The 27912-nt window shown below is 46.1% G+C and overlaps 1 protein-coding gene across 1 annotated transcript in view; it reads right to left on the bottom strand.

Moving 5' to 3' along the window:
- Positions 1-27912, bottom strand: part of EPHX2 (epoxide hydrolase 2) — a 54451-nt gene that overhangs the window by 13077 nt on the left and 13462 nt on the right. Inside the window, exons 5-12 of the mRNA XM_043453463.1 lie at positions 26784-26906; positions 22288-22362; positions 18243-18338; positions 17640-17718; positions 15679-15713; positions 13412-13438; positions 11649-11734; positions 6501-6612 (exon numbers count right to left, since the gene is read on the bottom strand). Coding sequence (XP_043309398.1) covers positions 6501-6612; positions 11649-11734; positions 13412-13438; positions 15679-15713; positions 17640-17718; positions 18243-18338; positions 22288-22362; positions 26784-26906 — 633 coding nt within the window. The remainder of the gene's footprint in view (positions 1-6500; positions 6613-11648; positions 11735-13411; positions 13439-15678; positions 15714-17639; positions 17719-18242; positions 18339-22287; positions 22363-26783; positions 26907-27912) is intronic.

The raw sequence follows: 27912 nt of genomic DNA, 5'->3' as shown, positions 1-27912 counted from the left end.
CTGCGACAAGCCCCCAGAGGCTACTCTCCACAGCAGTGTGTAGGCTTCTCCTTGTGGTGGCTTCTCTTGGGGAGCACAGGCTCTAGGGCTCCCGAGCTTCCGTATCTGCAGCATGTGGGTGCAGTAGTTTCGGCTCCCAGCCTCTAAAGTACTGGGTCAGTAGTTGTGGCCCACTGGCTTAGCTGCCCTGCAGCACGTGGGATCTTCCTGGATCAGGGATCGAACCTGTGTCTCCTGCATTGGCAAGTGGATTCTTTACCACTGAGCCACCAGGGAAGCCCCATCATTCTTATTTATTGTGAGCAGCCCCCATCTGGGAAACAGCTTGGTGTTCATGAGCTTCGGATGTCTCAGCATGTGCAGGAATCTCCACGGGGTCAGAGGTCTGGACAGGCTGCAGAGCTCAAACAGTCCGTAAAAGAGCAAATGAATATCAAAAGGGTCAACCAGAAAATCGAAGAGAACACAAAGGTAAATAAGTCTGTCCACTCACGTGAAAGCATATCAGATCAACAGGGGTGATGAGGACAAAGGTGAGGGCCAGAGGGGGGAGATCAGAGCATCTGTACGCTGGTGGTGTGCCCTGTTGATATTCTCGGGCTCTCTGTAATTTATAAAAGGTGATACTCTATTTTTAAGTCCCACAGACCAATGACAAGCCTCCTGTCAGTTCTCTGGATGGGGCTCCTCCCTTTGTGCTCCTGATCAGAGGGATTAAAGGATGAACTTTGGAATCCAACAAACAAGGTTTCAAGCCCCACTGAAAGGTTAATCACTCAGTTGGGTCCAACTCTTTGCAACCCCATGGACTATAGCCCGCCAGGCTCCTCTGTCTGTGGAGTTCTCCAGGCAAGAATACTGGAGTGGGTTGCCATTCCCTTCTCCAGTGGATCTTCCCAATCCAGGGATCGAATCTGGGTCTCCTGCATTGTGGGCAGATTCTTAACTGAGCCACCAGAGCAGCCCCACTACTCCTCCTTATTAACTGGGCAACTTAATCTTCCAGAGCCTCAGTTTCCTCATCTGCAAAATGGGAGTTTTATAAGGATAACAGGAGATAATGCCCGTTTCTGATCATGCCTGGTACAGTATACATAGGAGAGATGACAATAAATGGTGATTATTGTTGTTATTGTTGCCTCCATAGTTAAAAGTGACTCGGATTTTCTTTTGCTCCATTTTCAAGGGCTTTTCCCTTTCTTTGTCTTTTAGCCACCACCATGTTGGACTCCTTTTTCCTATTCTAACTACCTAGCAGTTAAAAGTTATTTGATTGCATGAGAATTGTCTAGTTTGGGATCTGTTCCCCTCACAAGCCTGGGGATTTCTTAGGGACACACACTGTATCTTATTTATATTTTTATTCCCACTGTGATAGCCTGGGTAATAAATACATCCCAACAAAGGCCAGGTGGATGAGAAGGAGAGAGGAGAAAAAAGGAAAGAATGTGAGATAAAGACTTTGGTGGGATTGTCTTGTAAATGACCACATGGATTGTGGCTTTTATTTTATTTATTTATTTTTAAATGAATAAAATCTTTTATTTGCATTGTAAACTGTTAGATTTCTTTTCTTTCTTTTTTTTTACTTTGTCCCCCCCATCTCTTAACATATGCTTTCTAGTTTATTTATTTATTTAGTTTTTCTTTTTCTTTTTTTTTCTTTCATTTATTTTTATTAGCTGGAGGCTGATTACTTTACAATATTGTAGTGGTTTTTGCCATACACTGACATGAATCAGCCATGGATTTACATGTGTTCCCCATCCTGAACCCCCTCCCACCTCCCTTCCCATCCCATCCCTCTGGATTATCCCAGTGCGCCAGCCCTGAGTACTTGTCTCATGTATCCAACCTGGACTGGCGATCTGTTTCACACTTGATAATATACATGTTTCGATGTTGTTCTCTCAGATCATCCCACCCTCGCCTTCTCCCACAGAGTCCAAAAGTCTGTTCTATACATCTGTGTCTCTTTTTCTGTCTTGCATATAGGGTTATTGTTACCATCTTTCTAAATTCCATATATATGCGTTAGTATACTGTATTGCTGTTTATCTTTCTGGCTTACTTCACTCTGTATAAGGGGTTCCAGTTTCATCCATCTCATTAGAACTGATTCAAATGTATTCTTTTTAAGGGCCGAGTAATATTCCACGGTGTATATGTACCACAGCTTTCTTATCCATTCGTCTGCTGATGGGCATCTAGGTTGCTTCCATTTCCTGGCTATTATAAACAGTGTTGCATGGCTTTTATTTTTTATTTTTTTTGCCCTCTACTGTAAGCTCCTATTCACCAAAGAAAGTGTGAAAGAAAATGCAGATTTTATGGCAGGACAAGAAAAATTTAGACATAAAATTTTTTTTTCTGTGCCTTTTGGCCTCTTCTCCCCCCACACTGTGCACTGTGTATCTTCATTAGACATGGAACAAACCCCCATCAGCAGAAATACCTGCTCAACCACAAAGAACAACATTCTTCTCACATCAACAAGACAACCCCTTAAAAGACAACCTTGACCTTGTAAGGGGCCACGATGAACCATGATGATTCACTAGATTGTGTAAACTGTTGATAAGACATCATTTAATATACAGCCCTCTGTCTCAAAAACTGTAACTGTGTCTAGACCTCTAATCGGTAGGACAGTTCTCAGAATTTTCTGAGAGACTGTTCCTGGATTACAGTCCTCAATCTGACTTGAATAAAATTTTGCATTTCTGGGACTTCCCTGGTGGACAAACCTAGACAGTGTACTGAAAACCAGAGGCATTACTTTGCCAACAAAGGTCTGTATAGTTTTTCCAGTAGTCAAGTACAGATGTGAGAGGTGGACCATAAAGTAGGCTGAGCGCCAAAGAATTGATGTTTTCAAACTGTGTGTGGGGATGGAGAAGACGCTTGAGAGTCCCTTAGACAGCCAGGAGATCAAACCAGTCAATCCTAAAGGAAATCAACCCAGAATATTCACTGGGCGGGCTGACGCTGAAGCTCCAATACTTTGGTCACCTGATGCGAAGAGACGACTCACTGGAAAAGACCCTGATGCTGGGAAAGATTGAGGACGGGAGGAGAAGGGAGCAACAGAGAACAAGATGGTTGGATGGCATCACCGACTCAATGGACATGAGTTTGAGCAAACTTGGGGAGATAGTAAAGGACAGGGGAGCCTGGAGTGCTGCGGTCCGTGGGGTCGCAAAGAGTCGGACACGACTGAGAGAGTGAGCAGCAATATGCTTAAGTACAGGAACACTTAAAAGTATAGTTTTAAAACATCTGGGAAATACTCACCAAGCTGTTCATAGTAGCGAGTTCTACAGAAGTGAAGGGGGATCTGACTTTTTATTTTAGATAACTCAGTACTTTTTTTTAGATAGCAAGCATGAAATACCTAAAGAATAAACGATGTAACAAACCACCAGCAGTCTCTGTAGCTGAAGGAGTTACTGTGTTCTAGGGATTAAGAAAGATTCAAAACATCAAGGGTAATGTGGATGTGGATGTCGAGGTTCCTTCCTTCTATCTCAAAACCATCTCTCTTAATTACCTGTAATTTCCCCCCCTCCCCATTTTCTCTCTATCCTCTAGTTTCTCAGCTGGTTAAACACCTGAAAGTGTGTCTGGTGCTTGAAATCTGCCCATAGCTATGGTTTTACACACACACACACACACACACACACACACACACGTGCACACCCATGGGCACCATAAAATCTTCTCCAAAGAAATAAAAATATAAATACATTGCTAAGGAGAAATAAAGAGGAAGCAGTGTTGGGGGTGGGACAGGACAGGGTTAATAGGACACACTGGACTTGCTAAGATGTCCCCAGGGTCAGAATCTTAAGATTAAATAAGATGGAACAGGTCGTACTGAAGTCACCCAGCCGATTCTATTTGTCTTTGCTGCCTTGAGCTGCCACCGCCTTCTCCTCCTCCTCCGCCTTCTTTTCTTCCTACAAAAAGGTGGAGATCATAATCCCTTCCCTGAGAAGAAAAACACAGCTTTTGATCTGAGTTTCCACCAGACTTGGCGAGTTCCCAGGACAGGACAGTACATGTCGACTAACAGTTCAAAGAGCTGGATCTCAACGTGGCGTTTGTCTAAGCTACATCCTGAGGTTCTCCGAAAGAACTTGAGGTGGGAAGGCTGGGGACAGGAGCGTGGACCCCTGAGAGCTCACGGACGCCACCTGCAGGCTGGAGAGAGGTTGCGGCTGGGGCGGGGAGGTAGGAGGGTTTGGTGGTGGTGCAGCGTAGGTGAGAAAGGGGGACTCCCAGTGCCTGCCTGCGTGCTGAGTCACTCAGTCGTGTCCGACTCTTTGCAACCCTATGGACGGTAGCCCGCCAGGCTCCTCTGGCCATGGGATTCTCCAGGCAAGAACACTGCAGTGCGTTGCCTTGCTCTCCTCCAGGGGATCTTCCCGGCCCAGGGATCGAACCTGAGTCTCTTACATCTCCTGCACTGGCAGGTGGGTTCTTTACCACTAGCGCCACATGGGAAGTCCAGGGCTCCCACTGCCCACCCCTGAATCAAAGAGTTGCTTTATGTTGTATTTATTGGCCTGAATTCAGCTTATCTTTAAAGCTATTACCTGGATGAAAACTATCCAACCAGACCCACCTTTTTCAAATGAGGAACTGAGTGTGGAGACAGAAGCGGACATGGCTTGTCCATCTCCTGCCTGAGCAGGGAGTATACAGGCTGGAGGGACTCATCAGCCGCCATGGTTTCTCCTTAAGACCCAGCTTGGGGCCCATCCTACCAGCCCCAGATACTGGATTCACTCAATCTGGTCTTCTAGTAGCCAGATCACTAATTTGAATATAGAACACTTCCCTGGCAAGAAGCTTTGTCCTTAGGAACAAAGCCAGCCCCAAACAGTGACCACAGAACAATAAAGGTACTGATTTTTTCCACAATGACTGTAACAACCTTTGAAACAAAAATCATTGCTCTACAATTAGTAAGCATCGTTCCCCCTCCCCTGAAGTCACTCTGACCTTGAGCTTATCCTGGGTTGCCCCTCCCCTCCCTGCTCGGATGCATGGGATGCACAGATAAAGTCCAAACTCCCTTTGAGTGTGGCTGAAGAGGAGGTGTGAGGGCTTTGAAGACAGACAAGGCAAGGTCAGCATCCTGACCCAGTCGAGTGTCTGGTCTCAGGCCACTGAGTAAGACTCCTTGAGCCAGCTCAGCTGAAAAGATGGGAGAGAAGGCCATGTGATGATGCAAACAGAACCACCTGGCCTAACAGGCATCCAAACAGCAGGAGTTGCAACCCAAGCATCCATCAAGGGAAGAATGGATGAGCCAAATACACACAATGGGATACTGCGGGCATGAGTGCATGTTCAGCTGTGTCCCACTCTGGAACCCCATGGACTGTAGCCTGCCAGGCTCCTCTGTCCATGGAATTTCCCAGGCAAGGATACTGGAGTGGGTTGCCATTTCTAACTCCAGGGGATCCTCCTGATCCAGTAGACGTGGGTTTGATCCCTGGGTCAGGATCCCCTGGAGAAGGGAATGGCAACCTGCTCCAGTATCCTTGCCTGGGAAATCCGATGGACAGAGAAGCCTGATAGGCTACAGTCCATAGGGTCGCAAACAGTCGGATACAACTTAGCGACTGAGCACATAAACACACACACACACACACACACACACACACACGAGCAGCAGACAGGCAAAGGCTGGATGATAGATGTGGTGAGATGCTGTCATGATCTTTATCAATAAACTCGATCCATCCTCCTCTCTTTGGAGTGTTAGGGAGCATCATTTATCCTTTCTGGAATTACCCAGACACAGCTTGGCATCAGAGTGCAGAGCCCACAAACGGAGGAGGATCAGATGAGGGCAGCTGCAGGGGGGCAGCCAGGCGCACGACGTTGCTCTCAGGGAATCCAGGGTCAGGTGGAAAGTAGCCACATGCATCACACAGCACCCAAACCCTCAGAGGCAACTCTGGAAGGCATCCTTGGCTTTGAGGCACACAGGTGATACCTAGAAGCCTCCCACATCTCTCAAAGGACATCTGCAAGGGGCCTGGTGAGGGGCTTTTAGGCTCCAGTGCTGTCTGTAACTATAAACATCCCTCCTCAGTACACAGAAATATCAGGTCCCAGGCAGGAAGCCAGGAGGTGGTGCTCACAACCAGAGGTGGGTTTCACCAGCTGCTCAGCCAGAGAACTAAGAAGAAGTGGCTCCAAACGAACACTCAGCCCCCGCTTCCCCATTTCAGAGGAGCGGAAGAACCCCCGTCCACCACACTGCTGTTCCATCAACACCCCAAATACACACACACACATGCAGAAAAGTGTCATCACCCAGGAAGGACCAGCTGAGCTCAGCTTCACCTGAGCCTACTTGTGAACACCTTTCTCACTGAAGCCACAGAAAACTCAAGAGGGCAGAGATAGATCAGACCATCAGGGAGGAGGGAGGAAGGAGAAAGAACAAAACCCTTGGTGGGCTGGCAGGACCCTGAACTTACCGGTTCCTGGAAGTAGAGCTGGTAATTGAAGGCAGGGTTGGCCTTGATGATCTCCATGGAGGACACTTTGGGATTTGACGGCATGAAGGGAGTATTCAAACTGGCCACTGCCCTGTGGGAAGAAGAGGCGTCAAGACACAGACCCCATAAGAAGACAGTCTGCAAGGACCAGAAAGAATCTCATGTGTCAAAACGTGAGCTCGGAGTGGTGGAGTGCCACATACATGATCTCACTCCAGCAGCGCATGGAGAACTGGACCTAAAACTAAACCACCCTTCTTGACTCTCCAGTCCTATGTTTGTTTGTTTTTTTAATTTAATTTTTATTTATTTTGTATACCCCAATATAAAACCAAAGACATTTTTTACTGGGGTATGACCAATTAACAATGTTGTGGTAGTGTCAAGCAGACAGCAAAGGGACTCAGCCTTACATATACATGCATCCGTTCTCCCCCAAATTCCCCTCCCATCCAGGCTGCCATGTAACATTCAGCAGAGTTCCCTGTGCTGGACAGCAGGTTCTTGCTGGTTATACATTTTAAATATAGCAGTGTGTACACGACCTTCCCAAAGTCCCTAATATCCCTTCTCCCCGGCAACCATAACTGCAGTATTTCTCACCTACTTGCCTTCGACAAAGACAGCCACACAAACATGCCCTCATGTACGTTACATGCAGTATATCTATCTCGATTAGAATAAGAGCATAGCGTTCTAGATTTTAAAAACAGTCATTTTTCCTTCCTTCCTTCACTCACTGTTTCCTCTGTGTGGAGTGTAATTCCATGCCACATACCAGGGGAGAGAAAACATAAAACCAATACTCCAGGAGCTTCCTGTGGTCTAACAGGAAGCCTAGACAAATACATGCATCTGTGCTCAGTCGTGTCTGACTCTTTGCAACCCCATGGACTGTAGCCAGCCAGGCTCCTCTGTCCATGGGATTTCCCAGGGAGGAATATTGGAGCGGGTTGCCATTTTCTTCTCCAGGGAATCTTCCTGACCCAGGGATCAAAGCTGGGTCTCCTGCATTGCAGGCAAGATTCTTTACCATCTGAGTTACTAGGCTTCCCATAGGAATAAAAGAGAGGGTGAATTTGAAAGATCCCATGAATGTAGAACTAACAGAAGTTGGCCAAGAACACAGTTAGCTTGGCTAGTTGGCAAGAATTCCATATCCCACTCTTACCTTGGGGAAACTTTTTCCTACGAAAGAAACAGATATATAGGGTACTTTCTTGGTGGTCCATTGGTTAAAGCTCTGTGCTTCCAATGCAAGGGGTGTGGGTGTGACCCCTGGTCAGGGAACTAACAACCCATATGCCACTAGGCACAGCACCCCCCCCAAATAAACAGTTAAAAAAACCCATTAAATTTTTTTTTAAAAAACAGATATATGAAATTAAAAAAACCCAGATATATGAAATATATTTTAAAAAGATATATAAAATATAAGATATATAAAAAATATACCTATTTTATATATAAAATAGGAGCAATGGGATAATCAGGGCAAAAGAAATAATCAGAGGAAGGACTGGTAAGTCTTACTCCATACCAGCCAATAGAAATATAATTCAAATCATATATGACTAAAAATTTTCTCCTGCAGTGCAGGAGACCTGGGTTCAATTCCTGGGTTGGGAAGATTCCCCTGGAGGAGGGCATGGCAACCCACTCCAATATTCTTGCCTAGAGGATCCCCATGGATATAAGAGCCTGGCAGGCTACAGTCCACAGGGTCGCAAAGAATTGGACACAACTGAGTAACTAAGCATAGCACAGTAGCCAAATTAAAACCAGCAAAAAGGAATATGTGAGGTTAATTTTAAACAATATTTAATATTAATTAATTTGACATTAATTTTAATTTAATGTTAACTGAAACATTAATATTAACCCAATATATCAAAAATATTAATAATTTTGATATGTAATCAATATTAAGAATTATTAAGAAGCTATTTTACATTCTTTTTTTCTTTGGAATCTGGAAGGCATTTTCTACTTATAGTAATCTTAGTTCAAAACTGGCCACATTTCAAAGGTTCAATAGCCATGATTAGTGCAGGTTATGGTATAAATAAGTTATATTTATGCCTATAGGCTTCTAATGATACCATAGTGAACCCATTTTAAGTGTTATTTAAGTCACAAGCCAAGAAACTGTAACTTTTACTAAATATTCTGGACAGAATGGGGTTTTTTAAAAAATCACTTTGACACATTATTTATTCCATATTAAAAAACCATCACTAAATGAGATGATAGCATGTAAATATTTAAAGACTAATTAGTACATATAAACTGCATTAAGATTAGAAAAAGCTGAACCATAGCTCCTGGCAGCAGCATCCTTAGGTGATTGTTAAAGACAGGATAGAAAACAAACAAGTGAGTATACATCCTTATTTTAAATAGGTCCCCAAAGCTTATTTCAGTAGAAAGGCAAAACCACGATTCAAAGAAATATTCCACATCAAATGTTGCCTTTTCTTTTTCCTTCACTCTTTGTCTGAATAGAAAGGCAGAGATCAGTGCTGTCAACAATATTTTTTAATAAAAGATGCTCCCAGACCCAGAGATGCACCGTCCCATTCTCTGGAGGCCCAGAGATGTGAGACCCTGAGAGTGTCTCAGCTCCCTTACAACCTCCCAGGAATAAGTAACAGGGCTGATTTGATGAGCGCAGATGGAGAAGCTACTGCTCCAGAGTCAACAGCAGACATGGTGGAAACGGCACAAGGAGAAAAGAAACAGGAAACCAGAGCATGCCTGCGTGTCTCAGATCTGATGTTATTATGCACAAAATTTCACCTGGCTCATGTTTAACTTCTAAAATTCTCACAGGAGAGAAAGAGACAGAGAGAGAGACTAAGTTTAGTAGAACAACAACAATGTGGAGACCATCTGTTGTTGCTCTATTTCTTTTTGTTCCCTTCAAGAAGCATCTAGGGACTTCCCTGGTGACCCAGTGGTTAAGAGTCTGCCTTCCAATGCAGGGTCTGTGGGTTCAATCTCCGGTCGGGGAACCAGGACCCCACGGTGCTGAACGGCAACGAAGTCACAACTAAGGCCTGATGCAGTCAAATAAATAAAAAAGGAAGAAGAAGTAGCACCTAACACAGTCTCCAGAGTAACTTTTTGGTGAAACTGATTCTTTTTTTTTTTTTTTTTTATCTTTTCTTTTTTTTAATTTACACTTATTCCCCATCCCGATCCCCCCTCCCATCACCCTCTCCACCCGATTCCTCTGGGTCTTCCCAGTGCACCAGGCCAGAGCACTTGTCTCATGCATCCCACCTGGGCTGGTGATCTGTTTCACCATAGATAGTATGTGAAACTGATTCTTAAGAGCTTATTTCTTACTTTGCTTTTGAATGAGAGAGAGAGAACAGAGAAGCTGAAGCGATCAGAACAGAGCACAAAAACTTTAAAACTATTTTAGGAAATGTTTGATTTTTTTCTGGTCTTTGAGAGCACCCAACTGTTTGAACTGGGGTTGAACTGAGCATAAATATCTTGAAAGTTTCTCGAGTGTTTCCATTTGTATAAACTCTGCCAAATAAAAAGTGATTGGGTGAGTTAGGGAAACAGAGATGACTGCTAAGGATGATGTTTTAGTTAATTTGCTAAGATCGAAGGCTGAAATGGGAGGTCAGACAGGCTTTAACTGCAGTTACCAACTCAAGTGGTGTGTGGCCACAAAGACCGCCTGACTCTCCAGGTTCAAAGCAGGTCATCTGAAAGCTCCCATGGGTGCCCTGAAATGCCATTCTGCAATGATTATGAGTGATGTGATCAGGATCATGAAACATCACTCCAACCTGACTTCCGTACAGCATTCTGCAGGTGGAGTAGCCGCGCGCGCGCGCGCGCGCGCGTGCGTGTGTGTGTGTGTGTGTGCGTGTGTGTGTGTGTGTTCAGTCATTCAGTCATGCCAGCTCTTCGCAACCCCCTGGATTGTAGCCCTCCAGGCTCCTCTGTCCGTGGGATTCTCCAGACAAGACTACTGGAGTGGGTTGCCATTTCCTCCTCCAGGGGATCTTTCCAGCCCAGGGACTGAACCTGTGTCTCCTGCAGCTCCTGTATTATCAGGCAGATTCTCTACCACAGAGCCACCTGGGAAGCCCTGGAATAGTCGGGTAGGAGTGGCAATCACCACTTTGTGGTTGAAGAAACCAAGGCCTAATGGGTGAAGTGGGTTGTCACATAGCCAGTTCAGGGCAAAATCGAACGCTGTGTTTTCTGATTCCAACCAGGGCTAAAGTCTCTCCTGGTCCTCAATTCTATGAAGCTGACATCCCTGCTACCTCACCCACTCCCCTCAAAGTCCACCCTCATGGTCCTGCATTCTGGCTACTTGGGCACAGCATTATTCACTGCATTACTGGTGACTGAGACAGGCCTTGTGCCTAAGACATTAGCTCATTAAACTGTCCCTACTAAGAAATGGAATATTTTCTGCCATATCAGTAAACAAAGGATGTCAGTCACCAGCAACTGCAACCCTCCAAAGTGAGCAGGTGAGCCCTGAGGGAACTCAGGAAAGAAAGAATACCTACCATCTAGGAGCCACCAGACTGCAGCCACTCCCTATGCTGAGCCCTGAGAAAACTCAGGATGTAAAAACAGCATGCTGGCCTTAGACAGCTGAAGTACGTGTCAAAGGAATGATTTCAGTGAGCCCAGACTCTTGCATCTTCCCATACATGGAAAAGTGCTCAGTTCCCTAACTTGAGATATCTCATTTTCTTTAATTAACAATCAACTTAAAAAAATTATTGGAAGATAATTGCTTGACAATATTTTGCTGGTTTCTGCCATACATCTGCCATCTGTTGCAAAACTGCTATACAACCTGGCTCCCCCTCACCTCCTCAGAGCAGTTTCTCAGAGCTATCTGAAACACTGTCTCCAGGCTGCAGTCCTCACTTTGCTGCAAATAAAACTTGCAACACTTGAGTTGTGAACATTTTTTTCAATGCTACTCACACACCAGCGGGCTAAGGGAATAAGGTTTTACCTTCTCAGATAACAACCTACCATTTTCAAGATGTTTTGTGGAACTCAAGACCCGAGGAAGCATTTTAGGGAATTCAAGTCTAGTCTGACCCAAACTATTGATGCCCATTGCCTAATTACCTCACTCTCTCGGGGTGGAAGAGAGCGATGGTCCACACCAGCATGCCGCCCCAGTCATGGCCAATGAACACAGCCTGAGAGATGCCCTAGGAGGACAAAGTAAGGGGAAGAGTGTGAGCAGGTTCCTGGGATGGGGGATAGGTGCTGAGAGCTGGAGACCTGGTTCTCCCCTGAGGTCCAACCATAGCAACTACTTCCAAAGTCCACTGTCTTGAAACCTCTGTCCCCACATGTTGGGCCCCACAGACCTGCCACACAAACGACTGGCCTTTTAAATCTTCTTGGAAGACTGAGGCCACTGGCCATGAATTCCCTCTCTACCTTCTCTCCAATCAAAATTTTTTTCACCTTCTTTCCTCCTATTTGTCTTAAAGTTAGAATGACTCCCCTCCCCTTCCATGCTCTTCTCCCATTGAGTGGTTATTATTCTGTTCCCCATTCTTTTGGGATCTTTTCTCATCTAAGTAGCTAGGAGAGCCTCAAAAGCATCTTATATCTCCTGATTTCTCCCTGCATCTTCCTCTTCTCTGCTGCTGTAACCACGAATGACCACATTCCCTTCCATGAAAGACCTACTGTGTCACAGGCTCTTCTAACACACATTTTGCAAATGAGAAGACGGCTCACAGTGGTCAAGAGACTTGCCCACACTGCACGGATGATAAGTGGTGGAGGTCCCAGGTGGAGGTCAGACCCAGGTCCCCCAACCTAAGGACTTCCCAGGTGGTGCTAGTGGTAAAGAACCCACCTGCCACTGCAGGAGACATAAGAGATGCGGGTTCAATCCCTGAGTCAGGAAGATCCCCTGAAGGAGGGCATGGCAACCCACTCCAGTATTCTTCCCTGGAAAATCCCATGGACAGAGGAGCCTGGTGGGATAGTCCACAGTGTTGCAAAGAGCTGGATACTACCAAAGTGACTTAGCATGCAGACAGCCCCCAACCTAAAATTGGGCTCCCTCCTCTACCTTACCTACTGATCATATTTAGGGCCTTCAGATCCTTCCCAGTTCCACTAGAAGGAAGTGGGTAGGGCACAATCATTAAAAGAATGATACAACCATTGAGAACAGGATATCACAAAAATCTGTTAGAACGTGCTAGGCCCAAGATGGCAAAAGGTTCGACCTTCAGTAGACCTTGAGCCTCATTATATGCTCAAACATTCCAAACCACGTTAAGTGGAGGCATTAGATTTTAAATATTTCAAAAGAGGTGTAACTTTTAAAAAGTTGTGTAATACTGTTGTTCAGTTGCTAAGTCATGTCCAACTCTTTTGAGACCCCATGGGCTGTAGCCCGCCAGACTCCTCTGTCCATGGGACTTCCCAGGCAAGAACACTGGAATGGACTGCCATTTTCCTTCTCCAGGGGATCCTGCTGACCCAGGGGTCAAACCCACATTCCCTGCATTGGCAGGCTGATTCCTTACCACCAAGCCACCTAGGAAGCACTGTGGGAATATTAGGATATTTTCCAAACTTCTTAACCTGGCACTAAGGCTCTCCACCTGGCTTAAAGCCAACAAAGATATCCTATCCCTCGGAAGATGCTTTTCATAAAACAAGAACCAAAACAAATTCATCTGTGTATTCTCCAAACCTGTCTTTGTGGTCCCTTCCCACCCACCACCCCCACTTCCCCGGCTTGTGCCACTCCCTTCAGAGCTCTGACAGATGACAGCTTCTAGGGTTATATCTTTTATTTAACTGCCCAGCCCCAAACAGAATTCTCCAAAGAGATCAGTTCAAGATAATTAACTTACCAACTTATCCAGGAAGGTGATCATGTCCTAAGAAAGAAAACACACAGCAAAATCAGAACTGTGGCCATCCAACTCAGCAGCTTCAAGGTTAGAATTACTGTGTTTGCCTTTGTTACAGTCTGAATTGTGTCCTCCCCACCCCCAATCCCACCCCCAAATTCATATGCTGAAGCCCTAACCCCTGGTACTTCAGAATATGGCTGTATTAAATATCTGAAGGTAGAGTCATTTAAAAAGTGATGAAGTTAAATGGGGTCATTAGGGTGAACCTTAATCCAATATAAAAGGGAAAACAACTACGGCTTCCCGTTTCTCAGCCCCGCTTCTCTGAAAAGACTCCCTTGTCACACCATCTCTGCTGTCTGAGCCAACGCAAAGGGCCTCTGCTCAGTACAATGGGTCTACAGAGCTGCATATACGGGGCCCATACGGGTGGGGCCCTGAGCCAAGAAGATTAGTGTTCTTATAAGAATAGCCCCGGACAGCTGGTTCTCTCTCCCTGCCGTGTGAAGACACAGCAAGAAGGCAGTCACCTGCAGGCCAGGGGGGCCCTCACGAGAACCTGGGCCTACTGGCACCAGATCCCAGACTTTCAGCCTCCAGAAAGGGGAGAGATACACTTCTGTGGTTTAAGCCCTCTGGTCTGTGGTGTCTTGTCATGTAAGCTCGAGCTGACTAATGTACACACTAATGGGGAATTTAGCTGAGGGATTCCCAGAAATTCCAGGACCTGCAAAGTGGCAGCACCCATGAGGTTCCTGATGAGGAACCAACAGACTGTCTGATGTAAGAGCATCTCTAAGGGGTGAAGGGTGCAGAACTGTGGTCCAGCTACAGTGACTGAGGTGACCTAAGTCCTCCATCAGCGAGAAAAACGATTAAGGAGGAATGTGGGAAATGAAATAAATGCAGGAACCCCTTTACCTTCTCCTCCTAGCTGATACTGTCCATACCACTCCCTTGGCACTAAAGTTTTATTCATAGCGTCTCTCCACTTCCTTCTTTCTTTATTACTCCCTTGATTTCCGGGTTCTCAGACTGGTTCCTCAGACTTGCCTGAGCACGGGCTGCTGTTTCCTGAGTCCACAACTCTGCTTTGGAAGCAACTCAGAGCATGGGCTTTGCTTTTTGGCCACTTACAGAGGCTGTTCACAGGCCAGGAGAAGTCAAGGTCACCAATTCCAGGGCAGCCAGAATCCTGTGCTGTTCCTGGGACCGTTTCACTTCTAACAAGAAACAGCATCATTCTCACAGTTCCCTGAAGGATCTCTGGTCCTGGGGAAATCGTTTCCAGAAGGAAGGTCCTGGATCCATACATATTCTCAGGGGTCGACCCAGGTAACTCTCCACTGGAAAACTCACTAAGTGTACTTTTTCTGTATGACAGGTTGGCTTATACCTGGGCAGGCCACGGTCCCCTCATCCTGCCAGTAAGAAGCATCTGTAATTTTAGCATAACCAGGGGCATCAGCAGTTTTCAGGCCACACAGAAGGCTGTTTCTTCCTCCTGGTCCCTCCAGCCTCTGCTTTTGCTCTAGGGCTGATGGAGGTTTGGGTGCAAGCTCTGAGATGAGGGTCCCCCTCCTAATGGTGCTTATGCCTTAGAATAGGAAGACCACTGCAGTCTCCAGTCCACACACTCACTCCCAGGGTCTGACCAAAAATGTCTTTACCAAAATAAAGTGATATTTTAAAAATTCTCAGGATGGAAAGGTGATATGGTGGTGTGGTTAAGAGCAGAAACAGGGGAGCTACTACAGAATTCAAACCTGGCTCTAAAACTGTTGACCTCAGGCAAATTATATGACCCCTCATACTCAATTTCCTCTTCCATCAAACACTGAGAAAAATACTTGATATACAGGGTGTGTGTGCATGCTGAGTTGCTTCAGTCATGACTCTTTGCAACTGTATGGACTGTAGCCTGCCAGGCTCCTCTGTCCATGGGATTCTCTAGGCAAGAATACTAGAGTGGGTTGCTATGCCCTCCTCCAGGGAATCTTCCCAACCCAGGGATCCAACCAGCATCTCTTATGTCTCCAGCTTTGGCAGGCAGGTTCTTTACCACTAGAACCACCTGGGAAAACCTACTTGATATACAGTAAATGTTGGCTATTATTTCAAAATATTTCAACTTTCAGAAAGAACTTATACCCAAATGCTGTGAAATGCTGCATTCTTAGAACTTAAATCACACTTCTGTTTTTTATCAATGAAAACACAGGATGGAAAAGAAGTTACAGATGTTACCCAAAGACACTTCTTACCTTGCTTAACACTTCCAAGGAGTATTCTTCTATTTCTGCAATTATAAATAAAAGAAACATTTAATTTAATTTGTGTGATTAAAAATTACCAACAAACTAAAAAGGCCTCTTTGCAAAAAAAAAAATGTATCTTATTACATGATTAGAGTGATATAGTCTGTACAAGGGATTCAGGGAAGATTACAATAGAGATGAATAAAAGTAAACACTTAAATAATTAAAGAAAAAACCCTTAGACATCTTTCCTCAATATCTGGACTGAGTCCTTCCTTTTATCTAAAATGCTTCTGTGTCGTTCAAGAGGTAGTAAGCTGAGGCTGAGTTGACATGATGACATTTAGGGAACAATCACAGAGGCACACGCTTGCCATGATAGGCTGAGTGGCCTGGAGGTGGCCCCTGAGTGCCTGAGACCCCCAGCCCATGTCAGCGGGCTTCCAACTCAGCATGGCAGGGCAATGTGAATGTGGCTGCAGCAGCTCAGGAAAGGGGTGGTGAGCCACCGCCTGGGCTCTCTAGGCTGCTAAGAGCATCCTTGACGACAGAGGGACCAGCGACTCTGCTCCACACCTGACTGCTTCCCATTCCCTCCTCCACACGGCATTCTTGAAGGTTGGGGGCTGAGGATCCCTCTGACACTGATAAAGACAATGCACTCTTAGGCAATCCTGTGGTTAAGACTTTGTCTTTCAATGCAGGGGGTGCAGGTTTGATATCTGGTCAGGGAGCGGAGATCCCACATGCCTTGTGGCCAAAAAACCAAAAACATAAAACAGAAGCAATGTTGTAACAAATTCAACAAAGACTTTAAAAATTGTCCTAATTAAAAAAAAAATCTTAAAAATACAATGGATTCCTCTCTTCCCAGGGAAAATGCTCATAAACCCACATGTGGTCTCAAGGGTTCACAGGCCCTGACATCATCAGATGGGCTCCCACTAGGACCCATAGATGCTGGGTTAAGTAAGAATCTGGCCTACAAATTACTGTATGATTCAGCAATTCCACTTCTGGGTATATAAGCCAAAGAACTGACAGGAGGAATGCAAAGAGATATTTGTACACCTGTGTTAACTGCAGCATTATTTACAATAGCCAAAAGGTGAAGCCATCCCAGTGTCCATCAATGGATGCATGTATAAACAAACTGTGGTCTATTTACACAATGAAATATTGTGTGTGTGTGTGTGTTCAGTCCCTCAGTGGTGTCCGACTCTTTGCAACCCTATGAACTATAGCCCTCCAGGCTCCTCTGTCCATGGGATTATTCTGGAAAGAATACTAGAGTGGGCTCCTAGATCCTCTAGGAGATCTCCCTGACCCAAGGGTTGAACCTGAATCTCCTGAGGCTCCTGCATTGGCAGGCATATTCTTTTATCACTGATCTACTGAGCCTCCCACAATGGAATATTACTCATCCCTAAAAAGGAAGGAAATTGTGATACAGGATATAACATGGATGAACCCTGACGACATTATGCTAACTGAAATAAGTCAATTACAACAAAAGGATGGATACTGTATGATCCACTTAGATGAGGTACCTGGTCAAGTTTATAGAATCAGAGAGCAGAAGGGAGCTTGTGTGGGAACTGAGGGGAGGGAGAATGGGGAGTCACTGGTTAATGGTACAGAGATTCAGTTCTGCAAGATGGAAGAAGAAGCTGGATGGTACCAATTACACCCTATATCCTCACTGACTCACAGGAAACTCCCTTGGGTCTCCCAGCACAGATCGCTGGGTTTCTCACATTCATTCAGAGTATGAGGACCAGAGTCATCTGGGGCCCAAAGTGCGCAGACATGGACACTGCAGGAGCTGGGAGGGGAGGGGGGGAGTCAGACCTCCTGGAAGGGCTGCCTGCTCTGACATGGGAACAGGTGAAGACAGTGCAGTTGGAGAGCTCAGACAGCCAGAGGGCATGACCAACGCAGGAACAGCTGTAAAACAGCTAACTCACCAGGAGGAGCGGAGGACTCTCCGTAGCCTTTCATATCCACAGCGAGGACCCGGAAACCCGCCTGGGCCAGAGCAGGGATCTAGAACACAAACATTTCGGACCCCCCCCCCCCCCGGTGTGGCCTCATCAGTATTTTTTGGACACTCCCTCTTTGCTTCTTATAAATGGCTCGGTTCTAAATGCCACATGACACTACCTGGGATCCTTGCCATGGGGTTGGAATCTCACTGCGATGGGGCTGCCATGGATGGTGGTAGGGTTTGTACACTGCACCTAATGTGCCTCTGCACCTACCAGAGACAGCAGCTTTCCTAGCAAAGACCTTGCAGATTTTTATACTCGCTACAGAGACTTCCCAGCAGGTGGCATAAAGCATCTTGAGGAAATCTACCTTTATGAAATCTGCAAAGGGAGTATAGGAACCAGCATAGCTCTGAGCTCAGAAGCCATCTCTGACCCCAATATTTCAGCGATATCGTGGTCATCCTTGGGAGACGATGCTCCACAGCAAGGTGTCAGCTTCTTAATGATGTCCAAGGCTGGGTCACACCATCTTCTCTCCCCTCACTTGACCGGGGTGTACCTTCTCCCAGTTTCCCTTACCTGGTACCTCCAAGAGAACCAACTCTCAGGAAATCCATGGCAGAGGCACACAACAGGGCCGGAACCCAGCTCCACAAAATGCAGACGCACCCCAGGCTGTTGAAGAGAGAGGGCAGCAGGGAGTGATCACAGCCTGCAGGCCAGAGGGAACCAACGCCTCTTCCCCAGACACATTTCAAGGCTATGGTTTTTCCAGTGGTCATGTATGGATGTGAGAGTTGGACTGTAAAGAAAGCTGAGCGCCGAAGAATTGATGCTTTTGAACTGTGGTGTTGGAGAAGACTCTTGAGAGTCCCTTGGACTGCAAGGAGATCCAACCAGTCCATCCTAAAAGGAGGTCAGTCCTGGGTGTTCATTGGAAGGACTGATGTTGAAGCTGAAACTCCAATACTTTGTCCACCTGATGTAAAAAGCTGACTCATTTGAAAAGACCCTGATGCTGGGAAAGATTGAGGACAGGAGGAGAAGGGGACGACAGAGGATGAGATGGTTGGATGGCATCACTGACTCAATGGGCATGAGTTTGGGTAGGCTCCAGGAGTTGGTGATGGACAGGGAGGCCTGGCGTGCTATGGTTCATGGGGCTGCAAAGAGTTGGACACGACTGAGCAACTGAGCTGAACTGAACTGAACTGAACTGAATGTCGGAAAACAAACTGACTTTTCCTTCCTCCCTAAAAGGCCCTCATTCTGTCACGGTTTCTGGTACCATATGTATTGCATATGTTAAACTAGGGGCTGGGGCTTTCCTGGTGGTCTAGTGGTTAATAATCCTCCTTGCAATGCAAGGGACACCAGCTCCATCCGAGGTCTGGGGGGATCCCATATGCCACGGGGCAACTAAGCCCGTGTACCACAGCTAATGAGCCTGCACCCTAGAGCCCATGCTCTGCAACAAGAGAAGCCATGGCAACAAGAAGCCTGAGCATCACAACTACACAGTAGTCCCTGCTTGCCCCAACTAAAGAAAGCCCTCAAACAGCAACAAAGACCCAGCATAGACAAAAATGAAATCAATTAATTAATTGAAAATAAAGTAAACTGGGGCTGATCTTGTGCAGGGCATAATATTCACATGAAGGTGCAGAACACCATGATTGTTCTGTTAAAAGCTGTTTGTCTCCTGAATGTGAATTTTTCCCCCAGCTTTGCTATGCTTCTGGTCTTTTGTGAACTACACAGGTGTGCCCAAGCCTGCTTGGGCTGAAAATCCACCTTCTTCTCTTCTCCTTGGCTCCTGCTGACATTTTCCAGGCCTCTCCCAACCTCCTTGCAGAGGCGTGGCCATGTGGCTGGCCAGCACCGCCTGAGTGCAATAGCCCTGTGCTCCCTCTGGGCCATAAACCTCTCTCGCACCTGGTTCCCCCTGGCCTTTCCTATCTGTACCCGAATGGACTGGACCGTGAGGAAGGAAGAACCTGCAAAAAGAAGAAGCCTGGGTGCTTGAATGACTGTGAGGAGACAGCCCACTCCCAAACCACACCGGATTGTGCTGCCAGACAGAAACAAACTTGGAGTCAAGCCACTGAAAGTGTGAGCCTACTCTGACCATTACAGCAGGGTCTAAGCAAAAGAGATAAAGCAATATATAGTCAAAGCACCCTATTTTCCCCTCAAAATACATATCTTTAAATTCCTAATGGAAACAAAAAAAAAGCTCCATCTTATGGAAATCTACTTGGAACGACTCTATTTCACTGCATCTCATACAACTCCAAGGTGAGCATTCCAAACTGGAAGTTTCACTCATAATTCCCAATGAACTATTTTGCTTAAGAAAACATCAGGCTGATGTTTCACAAACTATTTCATGGACAATAGTCTTTTTTTTTTTTTTTAATCAGAATATGTTCTATAGTCTTTCCTTTAGTACTTGGCAAAGAAAGGGAATTGAACTTTTTTGTTTAGGCAACAGTTAATATGCTTTAATTTGTAAAACTTGAATTTTATATGTAAAATTGTTGTTATTTAGTCACTAAGTCATGTCTGACTCTTTGGCGACCCCATGGACTGTAGCGCACCAGGCTCCTCTGTCTGCGATTTTTCCGAGCAAGAATCCTGGAGTGGGTTGCCATTTCCTTCTCCAGGAATTGAACTTTAAATTCTATACTCCTTTATATTGAAAAATGTTACAGTACTGTTGCCCCCTTTCTTAATGGATCTTAACTAAAAGGTTTGTTCTTTCAGCTGAGTAGCTCAGCAAACACATGCACTTTCCCATCCTTTGAACAACTTGTTAACACAAATTGTCATTAAGCCAGAAATCGGAGATCTATTATTAGCGCATTTTGAGTTTCATTGACATCAAGGCAACAGTACCCGCAGAGCCTGGGTTCCCCAGAGGCCACTACCCAAGTCCTTAAGTTTGGGGTGAGGCCAGAGGAGGTGGTTAGGCAGCTCTGAATCACACTCTTTCAAGGTCAAATAGGAATTTATTGAAACTGGCTGGATATGCAAACATCAGGAGGATTATGAGAACAAATCCTATCCACAGGGCTGGAGATGCAGGGTCACAGCCCAGACCCCAGCCCCAGGCAAGGAGCCCCTCATGCTGCTTCAGTATTAGAGATGAAGTCTAGAGGGAGCTTATGAAACCTTCACCACTCCAGGAGTACCCAGGACCTCACTCACTGATGCTCACCAGAAGCGCCCTTTCTCACTGTTCAAATCCCACTCATCCTCTGATGCCCGCTTCGCCACTGAACCTCATCCCCAGCAATTACATTACAGTCACTTTCTCTACCCCCATAGAGCCCATTCTGAGTACCTGAGTCACTGCCAGTAGGGCCACACCCCGTAATGTCACCATGGGAAATATTTTCCTGGCAGACTGCAGACTGCACAAGCCCTGAGGTCATGGAAGACCTCTATTCATCTAGGTTATTTCTTGGGGTGCCGAGCAAACAGCGAATGCTCCCTGAATATCCCTGTGGCTCTCCTCCAGGGCATCAGACCCCCAGCCCCCGCCCCAGGTCCCAGATCTGCACAGCTCAGGACACCTGCTCTCTTTGTCCTCATCTCTCTTGTTTGTGGAGCATGAGGCACTACACCCCATGATCAACACAGGATATTTCAGTTAATCCTTACAAGAACTCCGAGACCAGGTATTATCACCATCACATCACATAGCTGTGTATACTGAGGTTCAGGACATTAAGAAATGTACCCATATTTGCAGACTTAGTAAGTGCCAAAGCAGGATTCTAACTGGTTCTTTCTGGCTCCAAAGAAACTGTTGGGTTTTGTTTTTGTGTCAGCTAACCCATAGCTACACATGCTTTCTTAGTTAAATGGTCACAGTGCCAAATGAAGAAAGATCCCGAAATGAACCTGAGTAGATGTCCCAAAGCCCTGCCCTGTATGCCGACTGGGTCGGAAGTCAGGGCCCCTCTGCACATGGCCTTGGTCTTGCCGCAGCCCTGATCCCTGGGCTTAAAACTGGCTGTCTCCCTTTTTCTTTCCCCTGCAGGTTCCCCAGGACCAGTCTGGTGCCTCCCTGCACCTTTCATATCTGGCTCATGCCTGACACAAAGGAAGGCCCCAATCACACCCGCCAGATGAAATAATGAAATTAAGTGCCAGACACACAGACTGTGCAGGCCGAGCAAGGCCCCCACGTGGCCTGCTGTTTGGTGGGAATCTGACCACACTGGCCCACATCTGTTGTCGAGTTTTGAGGAATAATGCTTTTGTTGTGTTGTTGTTTAGTTGCTAAGTCATGTCCAGTCTTTTTCGACCCGATGGACTATATAGCCCACCAGGCTCCTCTGTCCTTGGGATTTCCCAGGCAAGAATACTGGAGTGTGTTGCCATTTCCTCCTCCAGGGGATCTTCCTGATCCAGGGATCGAATCCACATCTCCTGTATTGGCAGGTGGAGTCTGTATCACTGAGCTGCCAGGGAAGCTGGATGCTTGTGGGAAAGGCCTTTTCCCTATAAATGGTGGGTGTGCAGCTCCCTGGGAGATTTCACAAGCGTCTCTTGAGTCGTCTTACATGGGCTGGCTGGAGAGGACTCGGCTGACGGCGAGAGCGCACGGACTCACCTTTATGGGCACGTATCCGTGGGTCACGGTGCTTGGATCACATGAGATGGGCAGGGGGGCTGCAGTTTGGAGAAGCTGAAAGTAAGAGACGCACAGTAAGGGAGACGGCTCTGCTTCTGTCCACAAGAAGACCTCTGAGCTCACAAAGTATCACAAGACAGCCCCAGCTTGTGCCATGGCCTCCTGAGCCGACCAGGTGACTGACCTACTGGCCCCATCTCCCCCAGGGTCACAGCCAGGCTTCACTCCCTCCATTTCCCCTCGGGTCAGCGGAGTCTGGTAACCGAGTTCTGGCCAATGGGTAGCAGACAAAAGAGTATGGCCCGTGCAACTAGAGGTGATCAAACTGAGAGAAGCAACTCAGACAAAGACAAATACCATCCTGTCACTTACAGGCAGACTCTAAAATATGCACAAATGAACCTGTCTGTGAAAGAGAAACAGACTCAGACAAAAAGAATAGACTTGTGGTTGCCAGTGGTGGGGGCTGGGGGGAAGAGAGGGATGGATTGGAGTTTGGGATTAGTAGATGCAAACTATTTTATATAAGACAGATTAAACAACAAGGCCCTACTATATGGCACAGGGAACTATATTCAGTGCTGTTGCGTAGTCGCTAAGTCATGTCTGACTCTTTTGAGATCCCACGGACTGTAACCCGCTAGGCTCCTCTGTCCATGGGATTTCCCAGGCAAGGATACTGGAGTGGGTTGCCATTTCCTTTTCCAGGGGATCCTCCCAGACCAAGACTCGAACCTGCATCACCAGGATTGCAAGAGGATTCTTTACCGCTAAGCCACCAGGGAAGCTCATGGAAAAGATTTTAAAAATGCAAGAAAAATAAAAGAAGAAGAGTGTGGTCTGACCACCAGACCTGTGAAAATCCACATGCGAATAATGGAGGGAGTAGACTGTGAAATTCACCTCCTTTTAAACATGGAAGAGTCTGCCTGGGAATCTGTAGAAGGTGAGACTGGTGGGTCTCCACCTATGCAGTGTTCAGAAAGGACCCAGGGTGTGGTGGCAGGGACGGGCAGCTGGGTGCCTCTGACAGTGATGAGGGAGTCAAGACAGCCCCCAGGGCCAGTGTACCCTGGAGTCCTTTTTCTAATGTGTCCCCAACTTCCCAGGTCACACACTAGGGGGTGTCTCCCTGATTCCATGAGTGGGAAAGGTTCCTACAAACACATGGTTCTCCCATGTTTTTGTCCAGCTTATAAAGCCCATTCATGACTGATTCTTATAGCCTTTCTGACAGATAAGAGGCACTTCCCTGTTTAAAAAGGAGTGATTAGCATTTTCCCTTACACCTTCCCCATGCCCCTTTGGAGGACAAGTGGGACATAGCTTACTTTCCCTATTGTACAAGGCCGGTGTGTGTGGCTCAGATGTGATGAAGGGATAAATCTCGTAAGTGGGACCAGCAAGTGGCCACTCTAATTCCAGGTTTGGTGCTTCCTTCTCTGCTGCACAAGGCTTCTGGGCTTGCGTAAAGACAAACCAAGCTTGGGAGAGATGCTCTAATGTGAGGTCATTGTGCTGTGTGTGCTATAGTAAGCTGCTTCAGTTGTGTCCGACTCCGCAGTCCTATGGACTGTAGCCCACCAGGCTCCTCTGAGTCCATGGGATTCTCCAGGCAAGGAAACTAGAGTGGGTTGCCATTTCCTTCTCCAGGGGATCTTCCTGACCCAGGGCTGGAACCTGAGTCTCCTGCATTGGCAGGTGGGTTCTTTACTACTGAGCCACTCTTAACTCCCCTCCAAAGACCCCTCACAGCACCACTGTGGTCTGGCTTTGTTTTCACCACATGTTCTGTGTGAAGGAGGCACTGCTATTATTGAAGATCTACAATGACTGTGTAAGAGATTTAAAAATGTATTAATATATCTCGGTCTCTGCCCCTGGTGCCTGGCACAGAGATCCTGAAGCCCTTGTAAATTCTTAAATAGTAAGAGTGCTCATTGAAAAAGCAAGAGAGTTCCAGAAAAACATCTATTTCTGCTTTATTGACTATGCCAAAGCCTTTGACTATGTAGATCACAATAAACTGGAAAATTCTCAAAGAAATGGGAATACCAGACCACCTGACCTGCCTCTTAAGAGATCTGTATGCAGGTCAGGAAGCAACAGCTAGAACTAGACAAGTAACAACAGACTGGTTCCAAATAGGAAAAGGAGTACGTCAAGGGTATATATTGTCACCCTGCTTATTTAACTTATATGCAGAGTACATCATGAGAAACACTGGGCTGGAGGAAGCACAAGCTGGAATCAAGATTGCCGGGAGAAATCAATAACCTCAGATATGCAGATGACACCACCCTAATGGCAGAAAGTGAAGAAGAACTAAAGAACCTCTTGATGAACGTGAAAGAGGAGATGAAAAAGTTGGCTTAAAGTTCAACATTCAGAAAACTAAGATCATGGCATCCAGTCCTGTCACTTCCTGGCAAATAGATGGGAAAACAGTGGAAACAGTGGCAGACTTTATTTTCTTGGGATCCAAAATCACTGCAGATGGTAATTGCAGCCATGAAATTAAAAGACGCTTACTCCTTGGAAGGAAAGTTATGACCAACCTAGACAGCATATTAAAAGGCAGAGACATTACTTTGCCAACAAAGTTCTGTCTAGTCAAGGCTATGGTTTTCCAGTGGTCATGTATGGATGTGAGAGTTGGACTATAAAGAAAGCTGAGCACTGAAGAATTGATGCTTTTGAACTGTGGTGTTGGAGGACTCTTGAGAGTCCCTTGGACTGCAAGGAGATCCAACCAATCCATCCTAAAGGAAATCAGTCCTGAATGTTCATTGGAAGGACTGATCTTGAAGCTGAAATGCCAATATTTTGGCAACCTGATGCAAAGAACTGACTCACTGGAAAAGACCTGGATGCTGGGAAAGATTGAAGGCAGGAGAAGAAGGGGATGACAGAGGATGAGATGTTTGCATGGTATCACCGACTCAATGGACATGAGTTTGGGTAGGCTCCAGGAGTTGGTGATGGACAGGGAGGGTTGGCATGCTGTGGTCCATGGGGTTGCAAAGAGTAGGACATGACTGAGCTACTGAACTGAACTGAACTGAAGAGTGCTCAGAGCACCTTTTGCTCTAATGAGGTGACTCTGGGTGGGTTCCTGGGTCGGGGCTGGTAACCAGAAAGACAAAGCCAGGATTAGAAGCTTGGGATTTTCAGCCCCCTCCCCCTCCCCCACAACGTCTGGAAGGGGAGGGAGGGAGGAAGGGCTGGAAGTGGAGTTAATAATTGATCGCGCCTACATGAGGAAGTCTCCATGAACATCCACCCAACTCCAGGAGCATGGAGTTCAGAGAGCTTCTAGGCTGGTGAGATCCACGCCGAAAGGGTAACACGCCACAACCCCAGGGAGACAGAGGCCCCTGTGCGCGGGGCCCTCCCAGAGCTTGCCCTGTGACTCCCTTCATCTGGCTGTTCATCTGTGTCCTTTGTTAAATTCTTTTATAAACTGGTTAGGGTTAGGGTTCTCCAGGGGACCTTCCCCACCCAGGGATCGAACCTGGGCCTCCTGCATTGCAGGCAGATTCTTTCCTGACTGAGCCACCAGGAAAGCCTGAATAACACTTTATAAACTGGTAGACAAAAGTGCTTCCCTGAGTTCCGTGAGCCACTGTAACAAGTTAATAGATTCGGGGGGTGGGGTCCTGAGACCCCCCAATTTATAGCCAATCGGTTGGGAGCACAGGTGACAACCTGAATGTGGGGTTGGCAAATGAAGTCAGGGGTCAGTCTTGTCAGACTGAGCCTTAACCTGGGAGCTCTGATACCCTCTCCAGATAGATGGTGTCAGGACTAAGTTACATTGTAGGCCATCCAACTCCGGTGGCAGAGAACTGCTTGGTGTGGGGAAAACCTCCACACATTTGGTGGTAACAAGTGTCAGAAAGAAAGTGTGCGGCAACTAAGACTTGATGCAGCCAAATAAATAAATATATTTTTAAAAGAACAAAAGATGCCTCCCCTCTGGCAGAGCAGGCTAACCCCTAGCAGTCCCCAGCAGCATCTTGGTGGGCCTCCCTGCCTCCTGAGAGAGGAACAGGTTTACTTTGGAGCTTTCCCTCTGACTGCCAAGAGGGTGTGACCCAGGTGGAACTAAACCACTATGCCTGAGAGCCAGCAGCATCACCAGGCAGATCAGAGAACAGGGCTCCCGACCACTTCAGGGAGGACCCGGCAGTGACATTCTCGTATTTACTCTGAATGCGTGACTCTGAGGGCCTTGCTCTAGTCTTGGTCCCCTGCCTCTGACCAGTATAGATTCTTGCTCTCCGAGCATCCTTTCCCTGTTCGCTGACTGCAGAGAAGGAAATAGGAAGTTTGTCACAGACATCATGCTGGTTACAGGAAGGGTAACAGTCTCCCACCCAGCAGGCCCTCATCTGGAACCCCGCGTGTTTTGTTGAGCGTGGCTAAACACAGGCAAGTGAGGAAATCCGACTCAGCACAGAGAGAAAAGTTACCTGCACCCCGGTTACTTTCTCCAGCTCCTTCAGGGCCGTGTCAGTGTCGTGGACGAGAATGGTGACCGTCCCCATCTCACGGGCTGGCTTCAGATTAGTTTCAAAGTTATCTAAGAAAACCACCTGAATGCAAAGGGCATGAATGGTACTGTCAGTTTGATTAAAGCAAAACTCAAGCATGAGGACCACTAGCCTGAAATATGCTACAATGTGGACAGTGGCTGAGGTTAAGAATTAGTAATCTCAGGACTTCCCTGACAGTCCAGTGGTTAAGACTTTGCCTTCCAATGCAGGGGGTGTGGGTTCTATCCCTGGTCAGGGAGCTAAGGTCCCACAAGCATCTCAGCCAAAACACCAAAATGTAAAACAAAAGCAATGTTGTAACAAATTCAATAAAGACTTTAAAAATGGTCCATATAAAAAAATCTTAAAAGAAAAAAAAAAAGGATTAGTAATCTCGTGATCAGATTGATAAAATATTGAGTTATTTTTCTCTCCATGTAACTGTTCACTCTTAAAATTAATTTTGTAATTAATTTAATTATGTAAGCATACATATAAACACACAGTTAGATACATATGTTCCCTGAATCTGAAACTGTAAGATGAAAGAAGCATATAAACTTACAGATGAAACTTAAAATTCATCTAGGAAAATCAACATGTATGAATAGACCCCCTCCAAAAAATGTCTGGAATAGACCTATAATAAGATCAGATAAAAAAAGGTTTCATAAAATATGAAGCTACAAAAGGTAAAAAGAAAAAGTTTTGTTCTAGAAAAGAAATAAACATATTAACGAAATAGAAGAGTCTAGGAATAGACTCATACACAAATGAGAATTTAGTTTCTAATAAAAGTGTCATGCCAAGTTGGTAAGGAAAAGGATTACTTAAAAGATTAATTATTTCAACTGTTTTGGGGGAAGAAAAGTTATTCCTTCCTTCACTTATTCCCTATATAAATTCTGAATAGATCAGGTCTAAATTAAAAAAAAAAAAGATCCTTTGGCACTTCCCTGGTGGTCCAGTGGTTAAGAATCTGCCTGGCGATGCAGGGGACACTGGTTAGATCCCTGGTCAGGGAACTAAGATCCTACATGCTACAGAGCAACTAAGCCTGACTCTG

Source organism: Cervus canadensis, chromosome 30, assembly GCF_019320065.1.
Source record: "Cervus canadensis isolate Bull #8, Minnesota chromosome 30, ASM1932006v1, whole genome shotgun sequence".
Taxonomy (NCBI): Eukaryota; Metazoa; Chordata; class Mammalia; order Artiodactyla; family Cervidae; genus Cervus; species Cervus canadensis.
Note: the sequence above shows the minus strand (reverse complement) of the source record. Positions and strands in the feature narration are given on the sequence as shown.